General features: G+C 38.9%; 1 protein-coding gene across 3 annotated transcripts in view; it reads left to right on the top strand.

The window, feature by feature from the left end:
• Nucleotides 1-20269, top strand: part of rgs3a (regulator of G protein signaling 3a) — a 299175-nt gene that overhangs the window by 217723 nt on the left and 61183 nt on the right. For all 3 annotated transcript variants that reach the window (XM_041810282.1, XM_041810284.1, XM_041810283.1), the window contains one exon: nt 14808-15797. In XM_041810282.1, the coding sequence (XP_041666216.1) occupies nt 14808-15797 (990 nt within the window). The remainder of the gene's footprint in view (nt 1-14807; nt 15798-20269) is intronic.

The raw sequence follows: 20269 nt of genomic DNA, 5'->3' as shown, positions 1-20269 counted from the left end.
CCCATTATGATACTTTAATGACCTGTAGGCCAGTGTGGCTGATCGATTTAAAAAAATGACTTCACAACAAACAAGAACACAGCATGTAGCTGGCTGTTAACTTTTGATGAAGGTGGTGACATCAGCTAATAACAGACTGTACTGAGAGGTGGTTTTATGTCATTGTAGCGTTAGGGGGCGGGGTAATTCCCCATAACGACCAGTGATGTCATGAGCTGCTGTAATTGACCTGATTTAGACGAAGCCAGGAAAGAGATGAACAACTTTCTGACAGTCCAAATAAAAAAAATCAGTCACTCATAGATTTCAGTGGATTTCACTTTACAGGGACTTTAACATTTTAACATTTGAAGAAATAATGCATAAAAAGTTTTGCCTGTTATAAACATATTCAAGGTTGTGATAATCCCAGTCCAGGAAATCCAATTTTCACGTAAAAATATAAATTCTTTGTGTTTTTAACAGTACAGAAATCTGTTTGTTTGTTTTTGGTGCTCAAATTGGCATTGACAGTGTTAAATTCCTAAAAAGGGTAATTAACATTTGATATTAATGATCAGATCTGATCTTGATTAAAAAAAAATAAGAATGCCAGAGAAGTTGGAAAAACACTAATGTTTATTATTTTCTTTATAACTGGTGGTTGGGTCAGTCCCAATGTGCACTGGACCCTGATATATTTATAGTCCACCATCTTTCTGAGACAAACTTTGTACTTTTACTCTACTACATTTGTCAGATATGGACACAGCTGAATTTAAAGATGAGGATTTTAAACATGGGTGAAAACTTTTTATAGGCTCAGTATATCAGAGTCTAAATTTTGGTGTTTGAATAGCCTGGCACAGTAGCATTTCCAACACCTCTTAAGATGAAAAATGTGCAGATGTGGCGTCCTCACAGACAGCTCAGGGTGGATCCCTGGATTGTGCTTGTGACCCTTTGACTCCCCACTCTCATCCTTGTTTCAAGCTCTATCCATGTGAAAAGTGCTGGAAGTTAAGGTCTTTGGTCTGTGATTCTGTCACAAAATGTACTTTTGTTTGAAATGGATTTAAGGACTTTGAGGTATGCTGCAGCCTGGAATCAGCTACAGATGAGTTTGTGTCTGGACAGCTGGTCTCTTTAAATCTATGAAAGTATATTAAAGGTGTTGGAGGATGATTATGTTGCAAAGCAGATGGATACAACCGTTTCGTTGTTTTTCACTGGCGAATCCATCTTGCAAAGCTCCCGTCTGAACTGTTTGGGCCCGGTTAGAAAGTGACAGGACCAACCAGCATTGAGAGGCAGTACTTTCAGGCACGGCAGAGTTGTGATGTAAGCAAACAGCAACAAGAGGCTGGTGCAATTATGCCAGAAGAGATTTGCATGGATGCTGCTAAAGCGCCAGTTTTATCAGAACTTGACACATTTCTTCATCAAAAGAAGAACAAAGAACAGCAGTGATTTGTTTTTTCTTTTCAAAAATGACAAAAGTCGAGTTCTAACATGTCTATAGTTTTCATGGTTCCCGTTTTTCCACTGTGGCTGCGCACACGCACCTCGGTCGTGGCTACGCCACGTGATGTGTTGCTCTGATTGACCTGTAAAGATGTGACACACAGAACGTTCATCCATTCACACTTTTTCAAAGCCTTTGCCTTTTCCCAAATGCTTAGTATTGAAGGTTTTCCAGATGGATGTGTGAAACAAATCCATCTGGCGTGTCAGGTTAAGAGGATGATGCATCAGGTCGTCCAGGTCACTTGTAAATGAGATTCCTGGTGTCAAAGAGGTTCTTCTGGTTAAATACATTTTGAAATTGTCCATTGTCCTATCTCTCAAATAAAGGAAAAAAAGCAGAAAGATGAATCTTTGAAAAATAAAGAACATAGATTATCTAGTCCAAATTTCCCATGGTCCAAGGTGTGATGAGAGTGATCAGACATCCCATCTGGTTGAAAGTCATCTGTAAACAGGATCATGTTTAAACTGTAACACTGACCTTTGCTAGTATTAGCCTCAGCCCATTTAGTGCTTCTCCAGCAAATTAGATGTTACCACAGAAAATACTTTGTTATAAACCTTATAAAATATTTTTCAGGCATCTAATACTGACATTTCAAGATTTTAAACCTTCCATTGACAGGAGTATTCATTTAACACTAGCATCTAATGAATATTTTTCCCATTTTTGCCATCTAGATGTGGGCCAAGCCAGACGGGACAGACTAATGTAATGTCGGATGCAGAAGGTCCAAAGACCAAATTTAAGACCAGTTTAGGTTGACTGAAGAAATAAGCACAGAAGTAAGGGCTTTCCACACACCAGCAGAAATCCCTGTTTAATCAATCATTTGTTGTCATGTGGAGCATCTTCAACATTTTCGAAGAATTACACATCTTTTAAAATTTTTGGGGATATCCCATTCTAAAGCCCAAAAATTAATCCTCAAAAAATTTGCCTACACCCGATGTCAAAGTCATTTTTTTTGGTGGTCATATTTATTTAGATGTTGCTTTTTATGCTCAAATGGATAGTCAGATTTAAAAAATTAAACATCATTGGTATTTTTACAATCTGAATGCAGTTTTGAGCCTTCTTTGTGTAGTTGTGCGTATCAACAAGCAGCTGAATGCAGGGAATTCGGTGGCCTCAGGGAAACTGGAGCTTTCCTCTGCGCCCTATGTTACTATAAAAATCTAAATTTCCTATTTTTGGACTCCCAAGTTTGAAGAGCGTGCATATGGTTTGGCAGTGACTCATTGTTTGTTTTTTCTGGGTGCAGTTAGATGCTCAGTATCAGTGTGACTGTTTAGTCTATTTACCCTGTTGCCTGCAGTGATTATCAAACGGGGAAAGAGACACATCTGTTTTCAGCATTTCATAAATAAAGTTTCAGAGCCATAGAGCCTTTTCCCACATATTTGGTTCCAGAAAACCTTTTTTTCTGTCGCTGAAATTTGCTCTCTGGAAATAAGACTAAACTGACCTTAATCACAGGAATGTAGCCCTTAACATCTGATAGTATGCTGACTCTACTTTGCTTGTACATGCTCCTTTATTGGTTCATGCAATTACATACTTTTTAGCTGCCTAAAGAGGCTTCAACCTAGTTTATACTTTGCTACATCACTACGTTATTGTAGTGTGATGCATCACAATGCTACACTCTGCAAAAATGCTACTCTGCTGTCTGATTTCTATGCAGGTTTTGTTGGAGCTGACAAATGTTGAGCAGCAGTTGATGTATTGCAGTTATTGCAAGGAAGAAAAGAGAGTAGACTTTGGAGGAGATGGACTGTAGCTGCTGAATTAGTTCAGGCAGAGAATGGGAATTTTTTTTGCACCTGTTCAGCCACTGAAAGACAAGGATGGGATAATGTACTTCTGATATTTTCAGATGACTGCAAGTAGATCTGATGAACCGTTTTGTCATCTGCAGCCTTTAATCTCATGCCAGAGTACACACCATATGCTTGAAGACATTACTCAGAGAATGGCAGTTGACCACTGCTACCTAGTGGAACAATCACAGGGCTCGCAGTCTGTGGCGTTTTTAGGTTGATATTTCATTTTTGTTCACAGGCTTCTACATAGGTTCAAACTCTCCTTGAAGTCAGGGCAACTTTCAGTCTGGTGATGATTGTTGGTCCAGCTGTGTGATGGCAGACCACAGCCCAACCAGCTGCTCCCGACCGGGTCAGATGGATTTCTGGCATGTTTGATACTTTTGTTGCATGACTGCTCACAGGGAGAGTCGAGCCATGAGTAGATTCTCCAACTTTTTTGGTGGGCATTTCTTCCTTTGTTTACTGCTGGACAGTGTTTAAATCACTGTGAAAACAGCTGGAATGCCTCTTTGATGTGTCTTCCTTATAATAAAGGGAGTAAACAAGCAAGAAGAAGGCCTCTCACTGATATTTATTATTTAGCCGCTAGATGTGCTTGCTGGGGATACCGTTTCTGTGTGTATGAGAGAGATATGATAAGAGAGAGAGAAGATTTTATGACTTCAACCTCAGTATGTGAGACTTTTTAAAGAAAAGTCCACTGGCATTTGTCACAATGCATGCCAACCCATCTAGTGTGAACTAAGGTTCTTTACAGCCATGAGATTGTAGCATGGTAGTACATTTATCGTGCGTGATTGTAAATGATACAGACGCACAGTGTGAGCTGGCTTCCCACCACAGTTGTCATAGAGTCGGCTTCAAATCGCACAGTTTATGCCTGGGTTTAGTGAGGTGCAGAGGTGGGGGGGGGGCAGAGCACTGAGGGTCATCATTTGGTCTGCAAAACTGTTGTCAAAATGCAAAATGCCACGATAGTCAATTCATTCATCCCCCCAAAAAAGAAGTTCATGGATTAGTCAACATGTGGAAATAGCAGTGCGATGCTTTAGAGCAATGGTTCTCAACTGGTCTAGCCTCAGGACCCACCAGTCTCTTTAATGCCAAACCATGGCCCAACACAGCAAAACTTGGAGTGTTGAAATCTCAGGGTTAAACATTTCAGAGTTGATTTGAAGCCCCTAAGTGTAATTTTAACTCCATTCTGAGTGAAATGGTCTTCAGTGTTGGAGTTAGTTGACAGTGTTAATACATTCAGTGATAGTTCTGCACACTGCCACTTCAAATCTTGGGAGCAGAGTTTTCCCATCATGCTTTGTGTGTTTAGATGTGTTTTAGATGTTTTTGGATGTATTTATATGTGTTTAGATGTTGCCTGTTGTATAGTATCACTGCTGGGATCCATTTGCTCATGTATCTGGTGGATTATTGTTTTAGATGTTAGACACATATGCACCATGAGTGACATTGCCCATTGGGTTATAGACTTCCCACATGTGGTTGAGCTTGATCCCCAGGAAAGTGAGCTGTTCCTTATAAATGGATGCCTCCTGATTCTGCATTATGCTCTTTTCTCCATCCTTACCTGAGAGCACTAGTAATGGGAATTGCAGCTCTTTTCAGTGATCTGGATCATTTGGCTCAGCCCAGTAAAAAGAGCCGGCTCTTTTGACTCCCAAACAGCTCTTCATTTGGGTACGGGTTTGGCTTCATTTGACCTGCTAATTTTAGCGATGTCATAACATTTGATTGATATATTGGCAGGTATTTTACTTCAACTATGCTCAGTTTTTAAAATTGATGAAAATATCATGTAATTATTTTTCAAAATGTGCTGTTTCCCCAAAACACCTTGCAGATCAGATAAAATCTGCTCATTGGCTAGGCTGTATGACACACCTGGAATAAAACATTTATGATACACCATCAAACACAAGTCTATCATGCATGGTGTGCCTAGGGTAGAGGACAAAAGATCATCTCTACTAATCCATCAAATAACATACTGACACACACAATCTATATAAAAATAAAATTGCTAATAGTAATAATGATATGAAACGGCTCTCAAGTGGGATCCGGCTCTTATTGTTCATGTAGAAGAGCCGGGTCTGAAGCGGCTTGTTCATGAATGACCCATCACTAAAGAGTATCTGACTTTGCCACAGATGTCTAATATCAAATAGCATATATTATGAACTATGACAAATATTATGTAATACTAAAAACATTTAGAAACTGCGACAATTTTGAATTTTCACTGAAAATGAAAGGAAATCTCTCATCTTCTAAAAATGTTACACTGAGAGAGTAAATTTCTAACACTAAAAGTAAGTGTTGGGCTACAGTAACACTGGTTAATGTTAAGAGTCAACAATGACACTGAAATAGTGTTTAGGTACCAACTCTCCAACAAGAGTTAAATCAACACTCTGTGGTGTGAACCCTTAAATACACTGTGAAAATGTTAGTATTTACTCTGACAGTGTTAGTTTGAGTATGCAGGTTCTGCTGTGAAATTTCCAAAACTTCTCAACAACACATTTGTTCAGTGAAAACTGTTGCAGTCTGGATCTTGGATGTAACAAAACTGCCTGAAAAGAACAGTCAGGCCAAAACCAACATGTTTTACTCCTCATATGTACAATTTTTGCCAATTTTCCAAAGATCTCGAGTTGCCTCATTACTTTGGGAAAGCAGCTTTGTTATTGCAAAATTAGGGGAATGTGTTGCAATCTAGAGAAAAAATGTAATTCGGCCGATTATCATAGTTAACAGAGTTGAATAAAATGTATAAAGCATGTCTACTAAGGAATCAAGTACTTCATAGACTTTATCCAGCATTTTTTCCCCAGACATACATTTACAACCACTGAACATGGCTCTGTAACCCACATTTGGGTCTCGACCAACCAATGCTGCTTTAGTGCATGTGAATAATCTTAGATGTGTTTGGAAGAGTGATTAGTTTAGAAGGTATTTTACCATGAATTAATTAACAGATTTTTTCAAATTTAAAAAATGATCACTAGAGTTTTCAGGGTCATGACAGCCCATTTCAGAGTTGTTTGGAGTTTTTTGTGCTTCTGAGACTTACATAACTCATTTAAAATGATATAACAATAGAGCAAGAGATTTCTAATGCCCATAGTGAATAGATCATCAGTTGGAGGCCTGGGGGCCAAATCAGGTCCCCCACAGCTTCCCATCTGGCCCCCAGAAGATTATTAGATTCAGAAAACTTGTTACGGTGTCTTTTCATTTTCAAAAATCCCTACAGCTATTCTAGATTGGCTTGATGCTTGCACAGTTGTACAGAAATCCCCCATCAGCCATTAAGATGCATGACAAATATATACTCATCAGTTCATTCTTGGTTAAAGCTGCTGGTTACAGTATCAACCTGCCAGTTCAGGTGCTTTAAGAATGCCTGGATATCAAAAACAAAAAACCTGTTTCATGCATGTGTTTTTCACCAATCAGGATTTGATGTATTTGACTTAAACCCAGTGATGAACAATGGGACAGCTCTAAAATATGTGGCTAAAATAGCTCAATCGCCCCCTTGTAGCTGACTGCAGTAAAGGCAAAAGGGACGGAATTCACTGCTAATGGCTAAAAATAAGGTATACAGTATTTCAAAGGAAATAAAAGACACTTAAATAGATTTTTTTGCTTATTCAACTATCTGGCCCCCAGAATGTCGCCAAGAAAAAAATCTGGCCCTTTTGCAAATGTAGTTGGTGATCCCTGCCATAGTGTGTTTAAAAGCATGCATGAACATGTCCACTACAGAAGAGGAAGAGTAAAATCTTTCTGTCATGAAATAAAAGAGAGGTAAATGGTGTTTGGATTAAAGCCAACCACATAAAAGATGTGTAAAAAGACCCAGAGTGACTCTCCCTGGGGCTTGCTACCTCGTGGTAGAAAATGTCAGTAGCCAGTATGTCTGCTTCCTGGCCTTGAGCACAAAAAGGCCAAGACGCAGAGTGTAAGCTCATTGAACACAAGGAGTTAGCAGGCCATCAACGCATTAAATTACATCTTTATACTTAGCTGAATCCAGATCTTATTATTTGACTCTTTGGTGCAACGATGTATAAAACACTCAATCAAAAAGGATGTTTGGATTTTTATTCTTCTTGTTAGACTATGAGAAATATCTGCCTATTCTGTCGAGTTATTGTAAGAACTGTTATTCTGCTCATGGTGCATGCACATGATAAAACCAAGATGGACATGTTCCAGGATTTATTCTTCCTGTTTTATGTCTTTGTCTCTGTCCTCATCTCATTTCTGTGTCACTGCCGTTTTCCCACTCCCCTCTTCCCTTCTGCTTGTCTTATCCACTTTGTCTCCTCCATCACTTACACCCTGCCTTCCACTCTCTCTGCCTTTTAGCGCTGGTTTTTGTTTCCTTGCTTAATTGAGGCGATGCCAGAGCTTGTACTGTGTTGAATCATTGATGACTTTGAGCTGTAGTTGAATACATTTGTGTTGCACATAAACATGCACAGGACGACAAGCATATTGCTCATTAGCCGGTGCCTTTTAATTCATCTTTTGAAGCAGACTCATTGAAAGAAGAATGCAGGAGGTGGTAATTAGCAAAATTAGAAAATGCCTTGAAGATTTACATGTTTGTTAATATGTTCTGTTCTTTTCATACCTCATATAAGACAAGAGGACAGGCTTGAAAGACGCGAGGGATTTTTCTCGCTACATAGCTTGTTTGCAGCGTGTTCCTTCGTGTGTGTCCACCGGAGAGGCTGTAAGAAGAAACAAGTGTATCTGACAGGACAGGTGGCTCCATTGTGTCTCAAGCCATATCTTCAACAGACAGGGGTTTATGTGTGGAAGACGGGGAAAGAGAGATGGAGGTCAGCAAAGTCACAAAAGGGAAGGAGAAGCTGTCCGTGTAAATCACAGGCCTGAATAAAAGATGGATAGGAAGACGAAGAAATGGCTCTCTGGTGATTTTTCAAAATTTTCACACTCACGACAAGAATCGCAAATCAAAAGTTGTAATTTTTCTGACAGTGCTTCTCTTTTCTGACTTCCACCACCATGAATAAACAAGGGAAAGGAGGGACAGAAAGGGATAAAGACAGAGGCTTTACTTCCACTATCATCCATTGATGCTTTTATGAAAGTGCATCGCCTTCTAAAAATACCCCTCGTCCAGCCGGCGCATCAGTAAGAAGCCTTGATGTCTTGGTTTTAACACCACTGTGAACCCTTGGATGGGATCAGAGCGAGGTTAAGAGGGAGTTAGAACGCACTATGAGAGTCTGGATCACCTGGGGGGAGAGTCATATATACCCATGAACATCAAGACAGGCCAAGGTTATATTTACAGCCTTGCATTTTTGCTCATGTCTCAAGAGGTTTCACAGTCAGCACACTGGGAAACATGATAAATTGAACCCATAACACCCAAACAAACAAATAAACAAACACATTAAAGGTCCAGTAAGTTATAGATTGGGCTTCTCTTCCCTTCTAGAATGGAAAAAGCTTGCAAAAAATACAATATTGCATGGGTTGTCAGTTATATAGGAAAAAGGGCTGGGTTTCTGCTGTAGGGGCTTGGGATTGTTGAGTGCTTGATTTCCTTCTTTGGTCCCTTTTCTGTCAGGATTTTTGTGGCAATAGGCTTAGCAAGTCTGTCAGTGCATCCCTCTTAAGCAATACTATCAGTCCTTTTGGAGTTTCCATGAATTTCCGAGGCATAGCTGTGAGAGAAATGTTTCCTCTAAGGAGTTCTGGGTCTATCCATGTTCTCAGACCATTTAAAACATGGACATAGGCTCAGTGATGTCACTTACTGGTTTCAGAAGACATATTGGAAATGCCGTCTCAACATGTCTTTGAATTCAATTAGAAACAGGCACAGAGGTAGAGCTGAAGTGAGACTTAAACCACCTTGCAAACAGCTGCGATGCATCCTCTAACCAGTCAACTCAACCTGTGGATGTCCCAAGGGCCCAAAAACCATCGTTGGTAGCCCCTCTTTCCATTCAACTCCATTATGAATAGTAGTGCCCTACTTGCTGAAAACGTATGCACATGACTGTATGTTGTACAAAGAGACACCATATTTCTAGATTTCTGAGAAAATGTATAGATTAGATTCACATGCAAGCTTGCTATGTTTGTGAAATGCACTCTGGATAGCAATATCATATGGTTGTATTGTTCATTGTCCTATAGAGAGTTGTCTTTAGAGCCTTTGGACCTGCAGTATTAGTGAAGAGGACAATCAGAAAGAGTTACTGCAATGTACAGTACATTAAGGTAAGCACAATCTGACAGATATGGGAATGCAGGGTTCCTTTAAAAATACACTATAGAAACAGTTTTACCTGTAAAGAAATTAGCTATTGATAACAAATTTGTTTTTGAAACAGACTACACGGGTGTATACTTATACTGTTTAGATATCCAAGCATTTCATTATGGGACCCAACCGGTGTTCCTAAGCTTTTGCAATCAGCCTCAAGTAGGGCACTGAGGAAAATGACAGTTTTTGCACTTGCAACCATGGAGGTTTCTGTTTGCCTCACAAGCCTCACTTACCATATGCCTGAGCCACCAGTTGGCTTCTTTCAAGACATAATGACACCAGACAAACCTTTGAAGAACTACACTGTGCTTCTTGAATTGTCTTAATCAATTTATGTCCATTGATAACTGCTGAAAATAGATTTGGATTTGAATATGGCATGCTACCCAAGGGAAAAATTCAGTCATTTTAGTAGAAAATGAACTAAATTGGCTGGATCCATATTCTCTCCTCTTTCTGCTTGACTATTAAGTATCACACAGAGGTCACCATGACATCTGCAAAGTGCAGAAAAGTGAATCTGATGTCCCTTTAAAAGCCTCTCTTTCCCCATCTTCACTTAATTTTGAGAGGCTGTCAGTGAGTGATGAGTGAAGTAGCACCAAAGACAACCAACGATTTATGTGATGTTTTTCTTGGCTGATTGAATTACACTTGAATATGATTATATTGTTAATGTTTCTGAGTGATACTGTGTGGTCAAATGATTCATCCCATCATTAATCAAGGCTGCAGTTGAAGCCAGCACCACTACTTTTCATCAAAACAGGCAAAACTCTTCAAAAGTGCACAACATGAATAACGGGGTTTCAAAATGCCATTATTAGCTCACTTTTTCTGCCCAGTGCAAATTACTATGGTGACTTTGCAACAGAGTTGTTTTAGCACTTTTAATGTTGATAAAATACATTTTGATCGGCTGATTGATAGTCCCAGTAAATTACAATTTGCACTGTAAATAGCTATGGGCTTAAATTAGAGCTTTGAGGTTCTCCACTCTACAAATAGCACTGACCCTAATGAGAAATGCTGTATCAGGCATGGGCCTAGAGTTCACATTGCTACAAAGAAAGTAGGTTAATTGATGCTATAAAAATCGGTTGATTATCTGTTATTTTAATGACCAGTAGTCTTAAAATACTGACATTTAAACAGTTTTAAGCCATACTTTAAACCCTGCTTTAGCTAGAAGCTGCTACAAGCAAAACAGGGACAGCAGCTGGGATTGATTAAAATCTCATTGGCAAATACTGCCGTTTCTCAAGTCCTTTAGATCAGTAGTTCTCAGCTGGTGGGTCAGGACCCTGAAGTTGGTCGTGGAGCTGTGTGAAGGTGATTGTGGAGAAAAACTGCATCTAAAAGTCCATGACTGACGGAGGGCCAAAGCCAAAATACATTCCTACATTTTATTTTACTCTGTTTTCCCATGATATATTTCACTCATTTTCTTGATATCTAAACCTATTTAACTCCTTTTCTGAGGAACACAAAACTGGCTTTCTTGATGTAATGTGTTAGTTTCTCAGAATTTCTAGAAAACATCCAAAATTTACACCTTATAATAGGAAATAAAATACAGTCTGTGCATTCATATCAGTTAAGGGTCTCTACAACAATGTATTAAAATTTTAGGAAATTTGGATCGCGATTGCTCGATCAGGAGTTAGTGTTGGGTCCTGAGGCCGGATCAGTTGAGAATCACTGCTTTGGATTCCAATCTGAGGTCCAAGCTCCTTCCAAGAGGCAGCACCAGAGATCTCAAGGTTTTATCTATCCTGAGGCTGCAAAGATCAGATTTACACATAATGAATAAAACCATGATAAAGCAGTTGTTAAGTAGTTTAAACAAAGGTCTTTTGATAAGAAAAAACATGCATAGGTCTTTTTTTATGGTTTTGTCAGTGAGACAGTTAAGATCTATGTTGATTTTTGACAGTAATTTGTCATTTTCTCTTTTCATGTGGGTCTTGGGGTACTGTGCTTCTAAGGTACATGTAGGGAGGCTCCAAGGAAAAAATGGTTGGGAAACACTGCTTTAGATATCTCATAAAGACACCCAAGTTACATTTATGTGTCTTACATGCACTCAGAGAGCAGTGGTGACTGTCTAAAAGGCACAATAGACAGGCAATATTTTGGTACCTGATATTCCCAATGTAAATTATTTGTGTATTTTAGATTGAGTGCAAGAGTTTGCTTGTAACTCAAGGTAATGTAAGACAAGAAATGCAGTCTTAATCTGATTTATTACAGTCATATTCTTGTACAAAGTTTGTAAAAGCTTATATGCATAAAATTAGTTTTTGTATTGAATTTTTGATTCCTTCCTGGCCTGAAGTCTTGGTACAGTTTTTATAAGTTTAGGGGCTGGTACAAATGAGGCTTAGGGGTATCTGGGGATAATTCATTTGAGCACAAAAAGTGCACAAACAGCTTGTGAAATATCATGAGAGCTTTCTGATAGCAGGCATCATTATCTTTACTTAGAGCAGAGTATCTTGTGACTGCAGCTTTGCATCATGGGTTGAATTGTCCGGCACAATGAGACTCTTCACAAGACTTTCTGTTGACTTCAAGGTGCAAGAATTGATTTTACTTATTTAATACTTCAATTATAAAAGCATACATATTTATTTTGGAGAGAAAAATATCAAAATGTTTTCTGTTTTGACTTTCCCAGAACTTCTTAATTCAGCTTGACTTATTCAGTGTCATCACAACATTTGATTCCAAGCTGAATTTAAAATGCAGTTCTGTGGATTTGCACAAATTTGGCCCACACAGAAAGCATTTGTGATGATCGTCCCACTGAGGTCTCTGTGAGGTGGGAGAGGTTAAAGCCGCATTAAAAAAGCAGCAGATTTTAGGAGGGAGGTTTCACGGATAGACTACAAAAGGCAGTGGATGAGGCCGAGCTTTGTGTGTCTGCTTGTGCTCTATACATGGGTTTAAAAGTCGGGGTAGAGATTTTTCCTCTTCAACCCTGAGATGCTGCTGCTCATTTGGACCAGAGGGAAATTTACAGTATGTCAAAATGATGGAAGCACATCCATGTGGCTGCTAACACTTTGAAACAGCAATATTATAAATTTCTACATGAGGGCTTTTTTCATATCCCACATTCCCCTGAGGGCCCAGCACCAGCTAGTTTGAGTGAATATGTGCAGAAAGCATAATGATGTAGCTATATAGCTGCAAGAGTAAGAAATCATCAGCATATTAACTTATTGCACTCATACAACATTCAACATGATCTCCTGCACTGCAGCCTTTTTCAGTCATGTTAAAGCAGTTTAGGACCGGGCAAAGCAATAGACACTACGCTGTTTGTATTTAAGTTATTATGGATCTTCTAATATGTTTGTACTGTATGTTTGACTGCTATGAGTTTTGGAAACTTTATTTGTTCTGCTGCCTGTCTTGGCAAGGACACTCTTGGAAAAGAAATTTATTTAGATTACAGTTTTTTTCTCCTGTGTAAGTAGAATTTGTTTACTATGTTTACTGATAAATACCTAGACTTCAGTGTTATCTATCTCAGTGTTTTGGAACCAGATGTGACCACTCTACAAGGTCAAAGTGTAAACACAATACACAACACAAAGCACATTATGCCTATCCTTCATGTACTTTTATAGAAGCATTAATCACAAATATTATACTGTATTAAATGAAGACTTAGATATGTTTTGAAGTTTTTTATGCCCCTACCTAAAGAGGAGGACAGTAGACTGAGTCGGAAATTGTGATGAAAGAGTGGGATGTCAATCATTATATGCAGGAAAGGAGCAGGAGGCTGGACTTGAACCCAGGCCGCCTACATACTTGGGGTACAAGCTAACCGTTAGGTCATCTGCACCCCAAAGAAGACTTTAAACCAGCAAGTAAGACCAAAAGGTTGAATTTCGATGTTGAAATAGGGCCCATTTTCTATTTGTTATCATATATTTTTCCATTTTTTTGTTGATTATAGGCTCTCAGGCCCCTAGAAAAAAAATGCAGATTTAGGCCACTTTTATATAAGGGGCAGGAATCAACGGGTAACTCTCGATAAGACACAACACAATATGATATGACATGACACAATATAACACGTTATTCTCTCAAAAGTCTTGGGGATCATCAAAGCACATGTGAGACAAGCCTTTGTATTCTTTTTGATCAGCAGTGGTTTCAGCCTTGCAACTCTCCCATGGATGCCATTTTTGCCCAGTCTCTTTCTTAATGTTGAATCATGAACACTGACCTTAACTGGGTCAGATGAGGCCTCCAGATCTTTAGACGTTGTGCTGGGATCTTCTGTGACCTCCTGGATGGGTCATCAATGCATTCTTGGGGTCATTTTCGTTGGCCAGCCGCTCCAGGGAAGGTTCATCACTGTTTCCCCATTTGTGGATAAAGGCTCTCACTGTGGTTTGCTGGAGTCCCAAAGCCTTAGAAATGGCTTTGTCATCCTTTTCAGAATGATCGGTGTCATTGACTTTGTTTCTCATCAGTGAAATTGAACTCAGCTTTCCAAAAATGTGGTTAATCACAGTTAATTCATTGTAGCCTAAAATGGCATATATGCTGTGTGCATGTTGTGAAACGTTACTGGAACAATGACTTCCTAAATTCTCATACCCACCCCTAATTTTGACCCTTCCCTTTTCTATATCAGCTTCACTTTTCCTCCACAGTCTATATCCTTCTCAAGGATTCTATTTAAAGTCTGACAGTTGCAGACATTTCTTCCCAGGAAGCCGACTCTCTGCCTTCAGTTTGAGGTCAGAAGACACAACAGACTGTATGATCTGGTCAGCCAGAGTTCAATAAGTCGTCCATCTCATGGCCGACACAAGGCAGACTATAATCACTTCATCTGACATTGTGACCTTATCAAAGATACAAATGTCATCCAGTCTGATCTTTGTATAATGGCTCAGTTACACCAACATTTAGCTTGGCACAGACATTTCAGAAGCTAATTCAATAGCTGCTAATGGAATGGTTGTGATAATGGGATTTGCTGGTGGCTGTGAAGTAAATCTCAATCATGCTGAGTTAAACTTGTTACTTTTATAGACAGTGCATTAATTGTCCAAACAGATTTGACTAATGCTTCTCTCTCTGTCTCTTTTTGCAGATGTTGGAGCCTAAGGTGGATGCCCCTTCATGTGAGCTGGGCGGAGTAGCGGGAGACCGCGGAGGTGTGTGCCTCCACCTGCCTCCTCGCAGCTCTGAGGGTGAGGAGAGCAGCCTGTATCCCTCCAGCCCATCAGAGCCACCAACCATTGGCAGTCCTCACCCGTCTGAGTCTCTCACCCCTTTGGATGACATCTACATGCCACTTGGGGGTCTCATGGGGTCCGAAGAGCGGCACAAGGTGCCTCCAACGCCGCCTCCCTCCACCGAGGGGGAGGACTGCAAGAGCATTGAGGGTAATGAGATGGAGATCTGGAGAGAGGGGAAGGAAGATGAGAGCAGGAAGGAGGAAGATGAAGGGGAGGATGGAAGAAGCAGGAAAAGTCCAGGAAGTGAGGGGGAGGAGAAAGAGGATGGAGATGAGGAGGATGGCGAGAAGAACGAAGAGGAGGTGAACGTGAACCTGGTGGTGTCAAACACAGACGAAGACAACGCCTCAGAGCCACCAGACACCAACGCTCCCCCTTCCTCCTCCTCGTCTTCATTCGTCATCCCAGAGTTGCGCCTCGATCGCTCCTTCAGCGCCGATGCCCTCTCTTCACCTAACACTGACGATGAAGACTATGACGAAGACGAAGAGGAAGAATCGGAAGAGGAGGAGGATGACGACGAAGACGACAGCGACGATGCCTACCTGCAGCGTAGCGACAGCAAGCGGCGCAGCATGGTGGAGGGGGCCACCTGTGAGAAACACGGAGGAGGCGGGCTCAGCGTGCAGAACTCCCTCCGCAGGCGCACGCACAGCGAAGGGAGCCTGCTGCAGGACCCCCGTACGCCATGCTTCACCTCTGACAACGCCATCAACTGCCTGGAGGCGGCGGGAGGGCACAAGGGCGGGTGGACGCTCCCATCACCTAAGACCCTGAAGAAAGAGCTGACCAAGAACGGAGGCTCCATGCACCAGCTATGTATGCTGTTCTCTGGGAGGAAGGTAGGCAGACTTAAACTGACACAGTAATGCAAATAAGACAAAGAGACCTTCATGCCATGATTATTAAACTTTGTTTTTACTGTAGACAGTTTTCATTTAAATTAGAGGAGGAGAAAGATCAATGATGATGAGCACACAGCCACACTTAAACTGATATCTATGCAGTTTTTCTCTCTGATTCACATGCTATACATATACCTGCACTCTTCTCACCATTGCATCAGCAGCCTTTACATGAGGTGATGTCACAGCTCAGGCTTAAGCTTCAGTTTAGTGGTTTCTATAAAAAGGGTGACATCAAGTGGTAAGAAGGAGAAGATACACAGTCATTCTGTATGTATGGCGTTGACTTTATTGCACTTTACTCCAACAGTAACAAGAGCCTTAAACAAGCAAACCTGTAGTTGTGCACCAGTACAGTCCAGGGATGCATGTTAATGGATTTTTGCACATATATGCCAATATTTCCAGACTCATTATAGCTGATACAGCTATTGATACTGATATTTGTGCACCTTTTCCATCACTGCTTGGATACCAAGTCCTATAACTCACCCACTGCTCTTACAGTGACATCCTATTTATGTATAAATGGACATAAAAGATAAGACAAACATTTGAATCTGACATAGACAATGTGTTTCCAATTTTCATTTCCTGTATTGACATTCTGAAATGAGAAACAATGTCTTTGAATCAGTGTTAATTTTGTCGACTTAAACTATGACTCGACAGCCTTTTTCCATGAGAAAGACTAGACTAAGACTAGCCAAAAATAGATATGTGATGACTGAAACTTACTAAAAGCAATTTAGTTTTGATCAAGATGACTAAAACTAGACTAAAATGTAATCTAGTTTTCGTCAGATATTCAAATTCCAAGATATTTCTCCACTGTCGGTTAATTTTGTCCAAATACAATGCATCTGTTGCTATTCTGCCTCTCAGCTGCAGAAAGCAGGGACCCCAGGTTTGGCAAGGTGTGGAGAGCTCACTACTATGATTTGGTACCAGATTCAGGCCAGAGATTAAATGCTTTGACTGAAAGACTGAAATGTGAGGACTTTTTATGGACTACAATTAGACTAAAAATAAAAAGGGTAAAAATGACTAAAATGTGACTAAAACTGAAAGGCATTAAATCTGAAGACTAAGACTTAAATTTTTAAAGCTGTCTAAATTAACACTGCTTTGAATGGTACGGCATTAAAAGGTAAAAAGCTTCATCTGCTTTTTGAGTGATACAAACAGCACTGATATAGATTTAGACCCCATACGTCAAACTCAAGGCCCTGGGGCCAAAGCCGGCCAGTATCATAGTTTTATGCGGCCTGCGAGAGCTTCTGAAGAACAAAGTTTTTTATAAGACAATTCGAAACCACTGACTGAAGATCAACTTAATGGCCTTGTAGGATATGGAGTTTATCAGTGGCATGCTAACCTTTGTTTTAGTCAAATTACAGTATTATCACATTTCCTACATAATCTCTGTGTCATACTGTAGTTCCTCCTTTCTCAAGTGCAGTCACACTGTTATTCATTTAATAAGAAGTACTTGACAATATTTTTTTGGGTGATATAAAAAGAACTTTATTAAGTACTATCTAAATAAATCAGTGAGTATAATGATGACTTTCTCTCTCTAAAAAAGGGTGAATAAAAATGTTGCATTTCCATACATTAATACAAGCGTTTGTTGTCTTTACCAAACTATTTTTAATGGCATACTTTAATTTATTATCATACATTAATCTATCACTAAAATGAGGATAATCAAACAGGCCATTGATTTTTATTGTAGCAACCGCCCTATAGCGGCTAAGGCTAAACTTAAAGCCACTGAGGGGCTACGTAGACGGACTAATTGAGCGTCTTGTGAAATAAGACAGTCCAATATCCTCTTTCTTTAATGGAAGATTTATTTGTAATCAAGAAATGGTCTTCAATGCTCTTCATATGCAAGATTCTAGTAAATCCATAAACTCCCATTTAAAGATTCACAATTATCACTCAGTGTTTCCCGGCGTGGCGTCTAGCAACACCTAACAACTCAATAAAGGTTCCTACCTAAAAGTGATCTACCTGTACTCAACAGTGACATCTTCTGGAAAGATGTGTGCATTACACCTTATGGCCTCCAAGTATGACTCCTACACGCCCCTTATGGACACAATTATAGCTGATGTTGCCCAGGTTGAAACTGACTTTGACACCCGTGGTTTAGACAGTAAAGCTCCATGGCACACTTTATAAAAAACGTGTTTTTATTGAGCTTAACCTTTCATATTAATATTATTTCTGTGTACTAAACAGGTATGCAGAGTTGCTACCTAAAAATGTGCTTGAAACAACGAGAGGACATTCTTCTTAAGTGCAAAAAAATAAAGTGAAGACATGAAACTTTAGTCCTGGATGCTTGAAGCAACGAGGACATTAAATACACTTCAGCTGAAGTAGTTTGCTGCAAAAACATGTTTGTAAACCTGCTCTTACATGAAGCACTTTTATCAGCTTTAAATATCTGCAGAAAATGTTAGTAAGACTCTAAGAGGTCTTAATTACCTGGAAATTATATAGTAATAACTGGAAATTATCTGTCAATTTCTGAAGAATATGGTGGTAATTACCTTTTCATAAATTTGCATTTTACAGGTAATAACTTGGAAATATGATATGTTAAGAAAGTATTTACCCATTAATTAGATATTATTTATTAAATATAATAATAATGTGGCAGTTCTCTTGTAATTAGGTGCCTTGATTTATTGGGCCAAAATAATTAACGTTTTTTTTCTTCATCTTATTTGTAAGAAATGACTTGGTAAAACACCACCTAATTATTGGATAATTGACACAATATTACATGTAACATTATCACTATTTAAATACTTCTTTAATATTACCATATTTCCAAGTTTTAACCTGCAAAATGCCAATTTATCACAAGGTAATTATCGTCTCATTCCTGGGACATCGCAAGATGTATGTATATTCGTATACACACATACACACACATATATATATATATATATATATATATGTATGTATGTATGTATATATATGAATTGTATGATGTTACTAATAATTTCCACCTCACTGGAGATTGAAAATAAGTTTAAAATGTATTAAATTCCTGAACATGACAAATACCAAATACCTTAGTAATATAATATGAATATTCTAATGAATATTGGCAGAGCAGTTAAAAGCCGCAGCTGCATTTGCATTCGTAAAAGCTTCTTGCATTAGCCAAACATTTGTATTTTCTGATTTTGACTATATCAACACAATTACCTCACAGACAGTGTTACATAGGCTGATGAGGAGGCTTAAACATGCTGGATTAACCTCAATTTTCTGACCTCACACTCTTTTATTCATAAATTAACTAATAACAAGATTTCATGCCTTATTTTTCACAGACTGTACATTTTTCTCCCTTTTTCCTAAAAACACCTAAATATTTATCAAAAACAAAAGTTTCCACTCTCATTTACAGTCCAAAATGTGGAGAATAAAACTGTGAAAGCTGTAAGCCTGTCAGGAATCAGACTGAAATGTAAATTAATGCCTTTTTTTTTTTTTTTACAACAAAACATTAACAAAACAAGCTGGAAGATGACTGATTCCATAGATGTTTATTTGTTTGTCATATATGGCATTAATATAGCTGTAAGCATGGCTGCAGTAGGGTAGGTGACAGATGAGGTGATTAACAGCATGCTGCAGATTCAGCTTTTGTTGCCATTTTTTATCCCAAAGATTAATCATGTGAGTCATGTAAGATATACAAAACAAAAGAGGAAGAGTTTTTAAGCCAAAAAGCATTACATACTATAGAATCAGTAAAGAGATAAGAAGTGCTGCTTTGTTCAAAGGAGCGCTAGAATTTACACAACCTAAAAGAAACTCACTGGAGTTTAATGTATCATGTAAAAATGGGCAATTTGTATTTTTTGTGCAAATTATGTGCTTAAGTGAATCTGTAGAAAAAAAAGAACAGTGCCCCATTTTATGAGCTGAGTCATGACTTATGTAGCTTTAAGAAAACTTTCAGATATTCACTCTTATTTCAAACCAAAAGCTGCCACTAGCAAAGAGAGCATTGTCTCAGCTGCACTAATGAGTTGCCAACATTTCTGTGATGAAGCATTAGCAAAATGTGCAGTTCAGACTGTTTGCTTGAGTTTGTCTGCAGTTTTTTGCCAATTAAAACCCTTTTATTTTTACTCCTCTAATGTAAGATAATACCTTTTCTTTTTAAAGTGCTTATAGGAGATTAAATCTTATCCTGGTTTGCACATTTTTACATTTCAGTTTCAGCTTTTACATGAACTACATATTAAAGCAAATCCTGTCATTCAATTTGGTAATTTCTTCATATATTTTGACTATAAATAATAACAATTTGGCATTTATTAGGAATAATTTCTGCAGTGACACCACTGTTAATTTAAGTGCAAGTAGTAGTC

The sequence above is a fragment of the Cheilinus undulatus genome, linkage group 17, assembly GCF_018320785.1.
Source record: "Cheilinus undulatus linkage group 17, ASM1832078v1, whole genome shotgun sequence".
In the NCBI taxonomy this organism is placed as follows: Eukaryota; Metazoa; Chordata; class Actinopteri; order Labriformes; family Labridae; genus Cheilinus; species Cheilinus undulatus.
The sequence above is the reverse complement of the archived record's forward strand: the minus strand, read 5'-3'. Positions and strand labels throughout refer to the sequence as shown.